Source organism: Malurus melanocephalus, unplaced genomic scaffold, assembly GCF_030028575.1.
Source record: "Malurus melanocephalus ecotype Western Australia unplaced genomic scaffold, MMel_1.1 scaffold_137, whole genome shotgun sequence".
In the NCBI taxonomy this organism is placed as follows: domain Eukaryota; kingdom Metazoa; phylum Chordata; class Aves; order Passeriformes; family Maluridae; genus Malurus; species Malurus melanocephalus.
Window position 1 is genome coordinate 1,237,139 of NW_026623369.1, and position 15,355 is coordinate 1,252,493.

At 41.0% G+C, this 15,355-nt stretch overlaps 2 protein-coding genes across 2 annotated transcripts in view; one reads left to right on the forward strand and one right to left on the reverse strand.

Moving 5' to 3' along the window:
* WDFY4 (WDFY family member 4) overlaps window positions 1-15,355 on the reverse strand; it is a 111,070-nt gene that overhangs the window by 23,966 nt on the left and 71,749 nt on the right. Inside the window, exons 46-49 of the mRNA XM_057370989.1 lie at window positions 14,936-15,021; window positions 13,532-13,594; window positions 1,353-1,395; window positions 429-548 (exon numbers count right to left, since the gene is read on the reverse strand). Of these exons, the coding sequence (XP_057226972.1) occupies window positions 429-548; window positions 1,353-1,395; window positions 13,532-13,594; window positions 14,936-15,021 (312 nt within the window). The remainder of the gene's footprint in view (window positions 1-428; window positions 549-1,352; window positions 1,396-13,531; window positions 13,595-14,935; window positions 15,022-15,355) is intronic.
* Window positions 9,947-10,877, forward strand: LRRC18 (leucine rich repeat containing 18). The gene has a single exon (XM_057370988.1). It carries the CDS (start codon window positions 9,974-9,976, stop codon window positions 10,820-10,822), a length of 849 nt encoding a protein of 282 aa, XP_057226971.1. The 5' UTR covers window positions 9,947-9,973; the 3' UTR covers window positions 10,823-10,877.

The following is a 15,355-nucleotide window of genomic DNA, read 5'->3' on the forward strand; positions in this document are numbered from 1 at the left end:
TATCTCAGTGAGACTAGACAGTGGCAATGCTGTGTTGGAAGTTTCATCCCTACAAGAAGGTCACAGGTTTACCCACCTCCMGAACTTCACAAAGGATCTAGCAGGTTGCAAATTTCTCTCAAGGCTTTTTGATACAAAACTCCTTTTCTGTGGTCAAAAAAACCTGTCCACACCAACCTGCTGAGCTGATGCAGCCTATCCTTAATTAGATCTGCATTAAACAGATGTTCATCCACCTTTGTGAAACAGAACATGACCCTCCTTATGCTGATTTGAAGATAAGGCTAATCTATATAGAATCAGTACAGTTCAAACTATTTAAAATTTTAAACCCTCAGTCTAGACCCCTCTGCTTCAATGGCATCATTCACCYATCCTTTGTGCAATTGTTACCACAGAAAGTACAGAATTCTGCAGCAGGTACTGACCTCAGAGTGATAGTCAGCGAGGACCCATGGAAACACAGGATACTGCATGTAATCATTGTAGCTGCGGCCAGCCAAAGTGTTCAGGTACATGAGGTAATCAAAGTTGCTGATCTCCCTCTTCTGCAGGGATAGGAAACAAGCATTAAAATCTCCAGACTATGCCCCTGAAAACCATGGAAAGGCACCCTGAGAGGCCTGTGGTTCCCAGGTTCACTAGGACAAGAACTATAAATAGTGCAATCAATCATCCTTTGCCATTCAGATCAACACAATACCTCTTATATAACAACCYATTCAACAGAACCTGTCTTCATTCTGTCTCTTCTTCAGACAGGCCATTTGCATTTGTCTATAATCACACAGTGCTTTTATGCTGTATTTGCATAACAGAGCACTTTTTCCCAATTTAAAAGTGAGCCAAATGCATTCAGTCTGGATATCAGAAAACCCTGGACAACTGCCTATACAGAAAAGGCTGCACACAAACTACTATTTATAAACAAGAAGATATGGATTTCTTCATTTGTCTTCAGTCACCAAGATCACAGCTACAGAAAGGTAAACACATCCCCCAGCTCAGAAAACCATCTGGTGCATTGATTTGGATGCACAGATGATCTGTGAGCAGGCACAGATTCAACTAGGTGGCTCTCTTTGGTCTCAATTTAAAAATGTGCAGATCTGCCATTAAGATCACACTTAATCTGCCAGACAGTAGCACCATATGTATCATAGCAGGAGGAGCGATAACTCCACAATAACCAGATGTAAATACTGTGCTCCTCTTGCCAACAACCTCACTTCCAGCAGTGAGAGAACAGCTTAGGTTTCAAGGTAGACATGTGCACACACACAAAGCTGTGTGTGGACATATCTGTGTGCTAAAATTCTTTGCTTAATCACGCGCAGCCAAGATTTGCTCACCTGCCACTTCTGGAGCATTGTCTTTTCCCCACCTGAGTGCTTCCTGTATAGAAAAAAAACATTTGATTGAAACAGCCTGCTTCAGAACAATAACAGAAAGTCAAGATGTTAACATCTGTGCTCCCTGTACCCCTGCTCTCACCCCACAGAAATGAAAGAACACCAACACAAGAAGAATGTTGGGGGTTTATCATTGACCACATAATTCCAGAATCAGTGTCRTTGATTAGGTTAGTGCTGTTCTGAGTTAAGCCATGCTGCTCATCAGTCTGTACTCCCAGCCTCATGCCATTCTAGAGCTACAGAGTGCTAATGACAGGTACTATTAAGCCTATTCTATTCTGAAGCCTTACTCTCAAAAGCTCATACTTTTCTGAAGCATTCAGAAAACACTGGTTTGAAAATAGATGTGTCTCAATCTCTGTATCAAAGACTGTTGTTGCACAAAGCACTTTGACACTAATGTAATTCTTAAAAAGTAGATTGATATTTTAATATTTTTAAAGTAATAGAGTAAATGTGTCTTTTCCACTTTTTTGTTCTCAAAATGCAACTTTTTATTAAAACWTCAAATAAAATAACCCAGACCAACCAAAYGCAGATTCTAAACAGGRGAATTYACTTGAAAAGAAGAAAGAGTCAAACATTCTGAGGAAACAAAAGTTGTATTTCAACTGCACTGAACCAGAATGTATGTCAATATCTGAAGACAATGGGCTTGCTCTTGCAATATCTAGAGACCAAACTGAGACAAGTGACAGATTTGGATGCATAAATGAGACCAACACAGCCACTYATGCACTCTCCTTGCACAGGGATGGGGGAATCKGAGAAGGAAAAGTGAGAAAACTTGWGGGTTAACATAGTCTGACAGATAAAGTACAGGATGTGCATGCAAGCAAAACAAAAGGAATTTACTCACTACTTCCTGCTGCCAGGCCGGTATTGAGCCATCTGCATGGCTCCATCATACATAATGATGACTTATAAAAACAAACACCATCACTCAGAATGTCCCYGAGTTCCTCCTTCTTCCYTCCCCCAGGTTTATATGCTGAGTATGGTATAGTTTGGTATGAAYATGCCTTTGGCCATTTRGGGTCAGCTGTCCTGRMTGTGTTTCCTCCCAAATTCTTGTGCACCTCAAGCCTCCTCATGGTGCTTGTGGGACAGTAAGAGGAATAGWAAAGGCCTTGACTCTGTGTAGGCACTGCTCAGCAATAACTAAAACATCCCTGAATTATCAACACTTCTTCCAGAACTAATCCAAATGCAATTTTCTTATACAGTGAGGAAAATTAACTCTTACCAACCAAAACCAGTACACAGATTAAAGAAACTTTTCATGTGCCAAAGTAAACAGGGTTACTGATGTGATACAATACTGACGGCAAGAGAGACTCTTCCCTTTGAATGTAAAACAAATCCTAAGGTGCCCACTCAGAGTCAGAACTTCATGAAGTGTAAGGAAATCAGTTCAGCATAGATTCTAAAACCACTGCAGGAATAACTAGCTGCTATTTTTCACTCCTGTGCTCTGTATGGGATGACAGCAAAAATCCACAAAGGCTTGAAGTAACTTCCAAGATCTAAATTAAACACCAGAAAGGTCTATGATCATTACCATTTTGTTGAACTTGCATTAGTAAATTTTTGTCACCTACCTCTCACTCTTATGAATCATTGTCCTACTGCCTATTCGATCCAGTTAATAGTGTACATAAAGGAAAACCACTACGGTTAATACATTATTTTATTCCTTGCTTAGGACTCTCTTCAGAGAAAAGTATGTATCTGAGAGAAGGATTTTGTATGAATAAACAAGAAAGCCAGGATGAATTTTAGCACATGGTTGACAATTCCTAGGCCTTGCTTCTCCAGCTAAGTATATGAAACCTGATAATGATAGGCTATGTTTATGGAAACCAGTACACAAAAAGGTGTAGAGTTCATGTCTAATACAGAAAAATATGATCTTCACTCTTTGTACAAAAAAAAAAAAAAAATAGATTACACAATGGTCTAATTTACACAGTGTAAATCAGAATAAATTCTATCAACTAGAGTTGTGGTGGGTTTACACCCCCAGTTTCAGCAACACATGGCTCACAAATGTGGGAACTCCAAAATACAAAACAGGTATCATGAACACTTATCCTTGAAAATTAAGCCCTTTCACACTCTATATACATTTCACAGAACTTTGCCCCAGTGGCCTTTGTAAGGCCTCCAAGACACATTTGGAACTCAGACAGAGTATCTTAAAGGGATGGAACAGGATCAGGATTCCTGGCATTATTTGAAGTGTGGGTGGATTAAGATGTTTGTTACAGAGCGATCAAGTTAGGTTCTTCCCTTTCCACAGGGGCAGACTCACTCACTAAAACCACCCAGGTTTATTTTGRATTTCTGGCTGAGTTAGAAAGCAGGGGAGAGCATTATAAAATGCCATACAGAGGACTAAACTGGGCCAGTCTTGTGTGGAAGTAAATATATTTTTGTTGACTTGTGGGTGCCATGCCTCCCCAGTGAAACACTCACTCTGCTTGTCACAAGCCCTAAACAGCTATCAACACCCTACAAGGGTCAAAATAATTCTCTCTGCTGACTTTGGAAGCTACTACATAACTCATAGAGGTTGAGAACTTCACCATGTCATGAAAACAGGCAAGGCTACATGTAGCCTCTCCCCTGTAAAAGCCATCCTTCTGGTCTCGGAGGACGAGGAAGGATGCTCCCTCTAATTCCCCAGAGATCTGAAATTCTCTGTTCTCCTTTCTCGATTCAGGGTATTGGAACGAGAATTGCATTACAGGCAGCTCAAATCTATTCCTACCTTCTCCTTAATAATCAATCAGTATTTCTCCAGCCAGCACCTCCCTAGACAGCACGGCAAAAGCTCAGTGTAGATGAAGGTCAGCTATCCAACCGCAGTAAGTGCGTTAAAAAAATAAATAAATAATCAAAGGCTGGTTTGTAAAAGAAACTGAAGTGCTTTATAAATATAAATAAATAAACTTCCAGAGGGAGTGAAATTATATGAAGTCAAGAGAAGTACCTACAGATCTATCTTAATTTAGAAGGTATTTGTGGGGCACCAGCCATGGCAGACTGTAAACACGATGTGTACTAATGATGATCCACCTTTGGCTATGCTATACGTAAGTGATTTATTAATCCCTCTTCCATTAACATCAGACTATGATCTCACTCTCGCAACAGCCAGTGTGCCATTTGCTAAAGACAGGTGGACCTCAACCCATTTGGAGATTCACTGCAGATGAGATAATCTCAATRGATAAGGTTTTGCCCTTGCTGAAATTAATACTAAAATTCCAATAAAYTTTATAGATTTTTAGGTTTCACAAAACAGCTTTCATTTTCTTTTTTTTTTTTCCCATCCTTCAGACTACAGTCTGAAAAACTGTGCCAAGGCTCTCCTGAAGCCACTTTTCTTAAAGAGTCTTTGCTAATCAAAGATATCGTAAGGAAAATCTTCTTTCTGGTAAGCTACAACTTAGATCCAAGTCATACTGTTAAAAAAGGAAAGAAGACTTCAAAAGAAATATCAGCTTTCTCTTGTGAAACAATTCAAGCCTCWCTCAAACTCAGAAAAGTGTTAGGTTGGATTAATTTACTATGAAGGTACAGCGTCTCCCTTGTTTGACTGTATCAGTTCCCCTTTGGGTATGCTTAATCTGTGCTCAAAGAATAGAGATGTAATTCAAAATAAAAAATAAAYGTCATATTCAAATGAATATGACATATTCAAAATTTTCCCTCCCTAGCCCCTTCAAGACACCCTACTTCAAGGAGCCCTAGCTCATTGAAGTAGGGTGTCTTGAAGGGGCTAGGGAGGRAAAAACGAACCTCAGGAAGGAATCTCCCTCATTTATGGAACACTGTTGTACCAAGTGCCCTTTGGAAGGGTCACAGGTAGAAATTGCAGCTCATATATTCTCTGCTGCACCACTGAACGAGCCTTCCCCCCTGCATCCACATCTGTCTCATCTGGCTTGTGCTAAGGAGGGTATCACAAATGTTGTGGGTTTTAACACACACAGACAAGTATCTCTCACTCTGCTACAGCCAAGTAAARTGAAATAGCCAAATGACTAAAATGGACAGTTAAGGCAATGCTAGAAAATGACTAACAGCTTCTAACGAGCTCCAGATGCTTTTTCTTTCTGCATAATTTGAAATCCAACATTTCTAGGCAATGCATGCCATTCAAGTTCCTTTCCTTGCAGCTCGATCTGGCATTCTGGAACCAACCATTATGCTAATGATCTCCAAGGGCGTAGCACACCAGTTGCTTAGTAACAAAAGCTTCATAAACTGCAGGAGGAGCACTGAATAGCAGGGCCCTGGAGTGGGGGAAGCCCTTTCACCACTCCTCACTCCAACAGCACACAAGCTCCTTGAAGAGGWGCCATTTTCCATCAAGGAAGTACAATTCAGAATTCACAGGGCCGCAGAAGCTGTCCTGTGTTTCCTGCTCATGGTTTACTTACAGACTGAAAGACTAATATATTACTCAAAGAAGAGCAGACAGAGGACAACTGCACAGTAACAGACTATGAAGGCTCAGCCCACGCTACTGAGAAAAACCGAGCAGCTTGTGACATCTCACCCTCTAGGCCTTTGTAGCTACTAGCCGGTAAGATCTACCGTGTGCAGGGGGGTAGCCTGGCAGAATTGTTATAATGAAACAACATTTTTGCTTATTCTTGGTGGGCCTCGGTTTTGCAAGTGACTCTGCACAGTGTGATAGTATGATGGCCTTGGAGTCATCTGGAAAAGTAAGAAATTAAGGAAGGAAACCTCTCTCAAACGATTTACTCATGGTGGGATTTAGTCTAAACTGGCCTGTTAGCAAGAGACTGCATTTAAGACCGTCAGTGAATTAATCTCTTCCACAACAGATCGTATCCAACAACAAGAACTGGTACCAGGCTTGYAAGCAGGGAAGCAGAGCTGCTTGGATTCATGCAAAATCATACTGTACAAATGCTGTTTTTAAGCTTTGCATGAAAATATTTCACTGCAGAGGGTAGTATCACCTATTCCAAGGGTGAATTAGCACAGGTCACCTCAGCCTTCCTGCCACCAGAAAAGTGCAGGCCATGTTTAGCTCCGCTGGGCTTGCCAGGCCTGCTCTGTAGTAGGCAGAACACCAAGAGGAAGAACTGGGGAAATTTCTCAGAGAGTAGTTCAAGATGGGCTCCAGATAGTTCTGTGCAGTTTAGGGTGCAGTGAAGCTGGAAGCACCAACTCTAGAGGAAAATAACAGGCAGAACCAAAGAGGAGGAGGAGGTTCTGAAACACCAGGCAGTGCTACAGGCAGAAGGCAAGTTCTGCTCCTGCCTCTGCTGGGAATGTTCATGTTCCAAATGTGCAGTCTTGCAGGATCAGATCTCCTTCTGAGATACAGCAGGTCATGACTGACCCCAGTCCAAGTGCTATAGTGCAGTAAGAATAATCCCCAATCCTTCTTGCCTCAGAGGGACACTGACAGTTTCAGTGCTGATGCTCAGGCTGCTGTATCCTGCAGCTCCCAGCAACACTGAGCACCACAGACAGCATGGTGTCCTTCAAACACATTTTCTGTTAATTTCTCTATCAGGTCAGCCTCAAAGCTCTGGGTCTGTTAAACACTCTTAAAACTCCAGGCTTTCAAAACCCCAATTCAGGCCAAAGATTCTACTGAGTGTAGATAGAAAGGGAAACAGTTTTCTAGTCAAGATCAGTTTTACTGACACCTTATCAATAAAATACAGCACCCTCCATGGCAGGAAAAGGATTGCCAGCAACTCAGAGGGTGAACCTSGCAGTGGGGTGCAGGTTTAGAGAAAATAGGTGAGAAGTTTCATCATAATTTCTTTGGTGGTAGGGCAACATTTGTACCTCTCCCTCTGCCATSCCAGGAGATGCACTGTGAGCGTAAGTTTGAACAGGCATAATTAACATTTAAGCAAGGAGGACTCCTGTGATTCCTGAATTTTTAATATCAGTGCTACACAACTGGGGCCCTCTTACACAGAGCAGTAAGACATGGCTAAGTAAGCTCCATTAAGCCCTGTAAAACACTGATAATTAGTTTACAAACATGCGGAGGCAGGAGAGCTATYCATCCCCTTCAAGTTGTTGAGTGCACTAAAATGTTTCTGCAGACCTCTAGTACTAATCCCTATATTCTAAGTTTAAAATGTGGCTTCAAGTTTTAATCCGAAGTAAATAGCACTTAGAAAGAGTGAGCCCTCCCTAGGGACTTGATCAGTGCATCTGCGAGGTTCACAGTTGGATTTTAAAAAATTTGACTAAAGAAGGTGGCGTGAAGAAACTTCTTTGAAGTCTGGACATTATGCAGTGCATCACACAAAGAGATCTGTCTTCAGAAAAATGACACTGACCTGTTTGTTTGGACTTCTTAAAAACCAGAAAGGTCCATGTTAAAACTTTGTAACAGGTTGGAAAGGGTTATTAGCAGAAAAATAGGCAAACCCAGCAGGATGAATTAGTTAGTCCTGCGGAGCCTCCAGCACTCAACCTTGTACGCCAGGCTCCCTCTAGTGCTGCCAGGAGCGCACAGCGCAGAGGGACCGGCACCGGGAACCGCTTACCACAACAGCGGCACAACCGCACCATTCTTTGCCTAGATGGTATTTTTTTAAAATAAGAAAGGAAACCGTTTTGGATCAATGCTTCCCTGTTGGATTTTAAATGAAAAGTAATAGAAAAAATTAATAGGAACTGAATTAAATGTTTTCTGAGTTTTAAACATGTTTTTAAAAAGGCATTTTAAAAGAAATACTATTTCAAAATTAGAAAAAAAAATGGCATGTTTTTCCTTGAGTCTCCAATTCCTTTTTTATTTAAAGGCATACTTGGCTGAAAATCTTCACTTACCAAAAAGTACTGAATGTTTCAGCCAGTTCATCTGTTAGAAAATTCAAATAAAGAAAAGGTTGGACCCTAAGGTGACCTAGTTCATGTCAATTACAGGAAGCAGAGAGTTTCTTTCCATCCTGCCAACATGTAAGAAGGCTATAGAAAGAATAGCACTGCTATTGCCCCTTGGTAATATGGTCCTGTAAGAAATKGTGAGAGACAGAAGCATGGGAGTGACACACAGATTTAACTGTGTTTAAATATTTTCATATAAAATAACAAAAACTCTATTTGGAACATACCCTCAGGGCAAGACTGAATCCACTGTGCTGCTTCCAGTATTTTCTGAAGCATCTGCCTCATTACAGAGCTCTTGGGAGAGTGGGTGGTAGCTGGGTTAATGCTTTTGCATTATTTTTGGCTATGGCATGTAATTGAAAAGAAGCTGAAATGCCTTAGTTGTAGCTTGATCTTCCCCTTCATGTATTCACACATGATTAATGAGTAGCCAAAAAGCCTGAAGGGTTTGTAATGAAGCCTTTCTAATAGGGACATGTATTGTAGACAAATCCATATTTTGTCCCAAATAATCATTCATTTAAGCTGCAATTTTACTCTTCATAATTAAATGCCAGAGCACCCAGACCTGAGATGACTCAGGTAACCCATGCTCCTCTCTGAACGCTCACTGAGAGGGACATTGTTACCCATTTCTAGGGAATCAGCCTATTTCCTTTGCCACTAGCCATAATTAGCAGCTGTATTTGATGACCTTTGATTAGAAAGAGTTCACCAACCTAAGAATGAGTGGAGTATACTCTTACAGACCTCGCTTCCACAAAGCATGTAATACATGCTGAGCATCAGTAGGAGTCAAAAAGTCTGACTACAACACCTACATGYATTTTTCTGAGGGCAGAGCACCTCTGCAGTGGGAGACTCTCTATCCCACAGCTTGGACAAAATGACAAGGTTAGAGTACCCAGAGAAGACACTTAGAAGGCCTGGTTGAACATGTCATTAAGCAGCACTGACACCAATCCTTGTTGCAATTTGCCCTGTAGATGATGTATGAATTRCCAACAGTTCGGGCAAGTCTGGGGAGCCCACCATGTTCCTGACCCTGGTTAAAAMAAAATTCTTAATAATTTCCTATAAACATTTAATGTTTCAATAACATCCAGAGCCCATATCTCAAGCCTATTAAACAGGAAATTTAACCAACCTGTTAGCAAATGCCAGGCCTGTAAAGAAATCAASTGCTGATCTGGTAGAATGAGACAATTTTGGATAGCTTCTTTTAGTGCAGTCTCTRAGAACTGAGTTGAGACCAACAATACATWTTGCTCCAGTCCTTAACTGGCTGATGGATAATAACATATTTCATTCAGTTTCATTATATCCTACCCTCAAATCAGTATTTAGGAATGACAGACAGCAAATGTCTCCCACTTGTAATTTCACCCTGTAATGTAATATAGATGCTACATTGCAAATAATATTGCAAATTATTCCAATTTCATCTACTGAAAATACTTGCAGAAAAAATCTTCAGAGCTGCAGCTTTGCAATGGAAAGGTTCTGACCTCAAAAAAAAAAATACTTCTGAAGGGTTTAGCAGTAAAATTAACTTAAAACTTTGTGATTAACAGCCATGTTTTTCAAAGGCTTTACTGGAGTTGTCACATTTTATCCACAGAGTCTGGTCTGGTCTGTCTGTCAGCGGAAAGATGCCTAAGGGAAAAGGTCCAAAAGGGAAAAGGATCACCTTGAAAATGGCCAAAAATTCAATCCGGGTAGCTTTTAATGGAAGACGCCGTCTTGACTTAAGCAAAATGGGCATTACCACCTTCCCCAAGTCCATTCTGGARCTGGCTGATGTGGAAGAACTCGATTTGAGCAGAAACATGTTAAAGAAGATCCCAAACGTCATTGAGAAGTTCCAGAATCTGATATGGCTGGACTTGCACAGTAATCTGCTTGATGAGCTGCCCCCAGAAATAGGCACACTTCAGAACCTTACTTACCTGAACTTATGCAACAACAGGTTGACCACGGAAAGTCTACCACCAGAGCTGACCCTTCTCAAGAGCCTGCGTACTCTCAACCTTGGCTTGAACCGTCTTGAGACTGTTCCCACCACTCTTGGGTCCCTGAAGGAACTTATTGAGCTAGGTCTCTTTGACAATTCATTGACCAAAATCCCAAAAAGTTTGAAAAGACTCCCCAAGCTTGAGAGATTCAATATAAAAAGAAACCCTTTACCAGAATTTGAAGTGAAAGAAGAGGAAGAGGACTTGGTTAAACGCATAGAATCRCTTTTCTTAGTGAAACAGGAAGACCTGTGCGGTTCCTGCCTGAACACTTGTAAGGGTGAGCGGGAAGAGTTGCATGAGTTAGAGCAGATGACACCGACACCTGGCCCCTCCCCAAAGAAGCCAAGTTTCCCTTCACTCCTTACACCCAATTCCACTGCAAGGGATAACCAAGAAGAATGGAGAGTAAAAGAAACCAATGATGAAGATACATCATCAGACTCTACAGAYGATGCTCCAGATGAGGCCAGCCCAAACCAATAAAAAGCTGACCTCTCTCTTCCTCCTGTTTTCTTTCAGTTTTGCTTCTTTAAAGTCTACTCCATTTTAGAAGCAAATCTCTGTGGTCTCTAAAATGGAAACCAGAACAATGAAAACAGATGTATACTTGGGAAAGACTATTTCCATCAGGGCCTGTCCCTACAACATGTTCTTAGTGTTTGGGCTTTTTGGGGTCTTTTGTGAGTGTGCAATGTCTAGTGGAGGGATCTTTTAAACAGTAGGTTTTTCTAATAAATCCATTCCCACCACTAAGCCCCAAATATTAGTTCTGTACATTTTCATAGGGTGCAACACAGTTGCAGTCTCAGTAAATACCATTTGGAGGAAAAGGCACAGACCTGGGAACCTTCTGCTGCTGGCAGCTGCCACCAAGCTCTCAGAGTCTCAAACAAGGCACTGTCAGGGTAGGAACTGTGAGCCTGTTCCAATTCAGCAGAGGCAGCAACACAAGTGTTATGCTCAGGAGTAACTAAGCAGTGCAAACACAATGCTTAGAGACAGACAACCAATGATCCTGGTTGCTGTCAAGGGGCCAGACTCTGCAATCTCTTTGGAATTTTGGGTGCTGTACATTGGTGCAGTGATCTCCAARCAGTGCAACACAACCAGCACCAGTACCGATATTCACTGTGTTTTGTCTGCCTCTCTCCAAGGAAGATGCAGAAGGGAGAATGGGTAGGAAAAATATTTATCTTATACAGAGGCCTGGGACCCTTAAAAATACTTAAGCAGTGAATAAAGTGACTTAAGAGAAGAAGAGTCACTGTCTTCAATGATCCAATAGTCAGCTTGTGAATTGATGAAGTCAGGTCTCATGCCCCCACAGCACTTTTAGCTTTCTGTTAACATGCACTTGTGCACCTGAGCACACACATTCCCTTGCTCAAATCACATCCCTMGGGCAGAGAGTGCCGACAGCCTGCAAACAGCAATATACAGGTACAAGCARGGAGCAGATTATAAAAGCACTCAAGCATAAGATGAGAAGGGCTGGCAGTGGCCATAATACCCTATGGYGACAGCAAATATTTCAGTTTATTTGAATGAAGAATAAAGTGCCAGGAGCACTTTATTTTTCAAATGACTACAGTAGAGCCTGGGAGTTGGAACTCCTGTGTATTTCCTATGGACTAGTGAAAAAACTGATAAGGATTTCCCAGAAATTCTATTACCTCAATGATACATGATACATCAAACTAGTAATTTCTCCTTTCCATGGCTTCAACTGTGCAATTTTTAATACTGTGTCTGGGMAAAAAAATTACTTGTCTCAGGCATGGCAGGAAGAGCTGGAATGCTGTGGAAGTTGGCCATTGTCCCACCAGGTGGGAAAGGAGYCCCAAGTGCTGCTTTTGAAATTTTCTAACTCAGAAGCTCTGCAATTCAAACAAGGAGCAAGTAAACTCATTAGGTCCTCAGTCAGTTCTGGAGACTGGAGCTTGGTAAAGGGAAGCACACCTACTGAGGTAATTTTCTCTAACTTTGCAGTTAAGCATTACTTTTCTGGCTTCAATACTAAGGCAGTGGTACYGTGTTATGTTTATTTTATTTCAGTTCATGCTCTAACATGGTCAAGCCAAAGCTATGCCAAACGCTCTTTATATTCTCAGAATGAAAAAGTTACAYAGGATCGTCTCTCAGCCAGTAGAGAAAAACTGAAGGCAGAGCCTCACTGGGATTCAGGACAGGCTACTTTAGACCTAGGCATGCAGCAGGTCTCAAATTCTGAGATTAAACATGAGTCAAGTGATTCTCCCAATAACCACCAGTACAGTTAATGCCCAAAGTTCTTGAYGTAATGCATCTTCTCTCAAGACATTCACACCTCTTGAGCTCCCAGAAAGGAGGGGAAATGAAATTCTACTGTGAGTTACTGTTTACACAGGACAGACATCATGCTCCACAGTCAGCCATCACCTCTGGTGCAAGTTAGGCTGCAGCCAGAGCTGGTTCCATACTGCACTGATACCTTTTTGCCAGTTGATGACTGATGCTCAGACATGAAAATGCTCTCTTACAAGATAGGCAATGATCCACAACAGGTAGACTGAAAATTAAAATGGGTACAGCTGACACAGATTACAACAACTCAGGGGCAGTCTGCACCTCAGGTCTCAACACAATTTCAGCCTCAGGAGAGGACACCATTTAGGCACTTAGGGCTGTGCTCCCCAGATACCGAAATTGAGAAAAGTTACAGGAACTCATGGCATGAAATATTCTCTTAAGCAAAGCACTTCCCACTAGGAGAAGACTTTTTTTTTTCTGCAAGGATACATCTGAGAGATGAGTTACAATCTCCACTCGATAGCTATACAGCATGCCAAAACATCCATGTGTACATCTCCGTCTGCCCTAAGCACACAATGAAGAGTTCATTATGCAAAAGCATTATGGATTACCTCTGTCCTCACCTCACTGACTGTCTCTTCCCACAGCAACCATCTGTGTAGAATTTACGAATAAAGTGATATTAAGGGGGTAATAATTATTAATCATCTCTGCATAGTCAGCTTCTTGACAGTCATCTTCATACTGTGATGATGTATGTTAGAATGCTTTTTGAAGTTCTGGCAACACCTTTGAATCTTTAAAAGGGAGGACACAAATAGGTATATGCCTTTTTTTTAAGGTGCAACTTATTCAAACAATTGCACTTACTATAGCTATCCAGTGTTTCCTATGCTTTACCTTATATTTAGGGATTCTTCAGTTATCCCCTTCGACTTCAAAGCAGGTTGGAAAGAGCAGAATCTATAGGAGATATGAAAGGTCACATTATAGTTATGCAAAYGGTTATTAGGACACATTACATATCTATATAACTGCTGTGTCCTCACAACTTTCTTCAAGAAGCCACAGTATTTCCCTGAGACTCTAWCCTGGGACAAAGCTGCAAGACAACAGGCAAAAGCATACATCTCATATTAAGGAGTAGCTATGAGCTGGACAAAAACAGTTTCTTCCCCCAATAGGACTTCGAATTTAAATATAGTGTTATGGACTTTTTGATTCATGRTACTATTAAAGTCAGAGAAAAAGAACTCACTCAGACATTTATTTAACAAAAATGGCAGAAAGAACACCAACCCTCATCTCACCCATTCATATTTGTATTCACTGTGCCTTTATGATATCAGACAAACTATACCCTTGCAATAGATAGTTTTGGTGACCTTCAGCAGAGGATCAAAACCTTGTCATGAACTGCCTTTGAAAGATTCCCCCAAGAGATACTTGTCAGAACTCTAAGACAGCAAAGATAASGGCTGGCTATGGGGCAAATCCTGGTGATTCTAAATAGCTATACTATGCAGCCAGTTTGGAAAGGAAAAATAGATAAATCTGTACTGCCTTTTTAATGCAACACTGCAATAGGAACTGTTGACAGATTTCAGGAGCAAAAGGAATTGCTATGACTGTTTACAAATTATCAGTACCAATCCTCAGTTTGGGCTGCAGAACTTGCTACATGAAGTACTAGTAAATCCAGGAAGTGGATTTTCCTATACAAAGGCCAGTGAATGTAATCCTGATGTAATGACCAGAACTGCAATAGAAAAAAACATGCAAGGAAACAAAATGCAAATTAATCACTTCATGGTCTTGCATTCCAGTTCCATTAAACAAGACAAGCACAGAAGGAGACATTTTTAAACAAAAATGCCATAATTAAAAGTTAACTGTACACCAAAGATAAAGCTGGAGAGACAAAAACATGTTATTCCTTGCTTGGAAGAAAGCAAGAAACCTTCTTTCASCCCGTACTGTGAGGTGAGGTAGAGGTGGCTCTCATCTCAGAAGGAGGAAGGAAAACAGCTACAGTCAAAATTTCCRGGGATACCACTAGGTACTAGAAAAGTCCTACACATTAGATCCATTGATAAATCAATGGCTACATGATGCTCCAAAAAATTCACAGGTCAGCAAAAGGAAAATTTCATAGCTAAAGTGTAACCAGTTAAAGCTCAAGGAAAACGTGGAAAATAAAGCTCCTTTGGCAGCAACACAGGCACCTGACACCAGGATAAATAGAGGTGATAGACCAGAAKCACTACCAAGAGCATTCCCATGTTGTTATGAGCTAGTCATTACCTTTTAAATATCTTATTTCGGTCGCTGTCATGGAAGACAAGAAATCTGGAGTAACCATTTTTGAAGAATATTTCCAAGGCGATCTCCTGGAAAGGTAAATCATTTACAGTGTGAGGAGTGGCAGAGCAGTCTAGTGCTGCAAAGGATCCACCATAGCTTGTCCSATTCTTCAGGTTTTTTTTTTAAATAAAAGACCTTAACTTTGTACCAAATGTGCAGAAGTAAAGCAAAGTATGCCTAATATTGTAAATATCTCCAGCTGTAGGAATGGTCCTACTGGTGACTAGAAGCAAAAGCAAACTCCACATATTGGTTCCATCACTCACCTCTTCCGGCTGTTTCTGAAACATTTATGTCTTGAAATCTCAGTGTGATTAATAAGACAAGAGTGGCATTAACAYCAACTAGGTAATAAAGGTA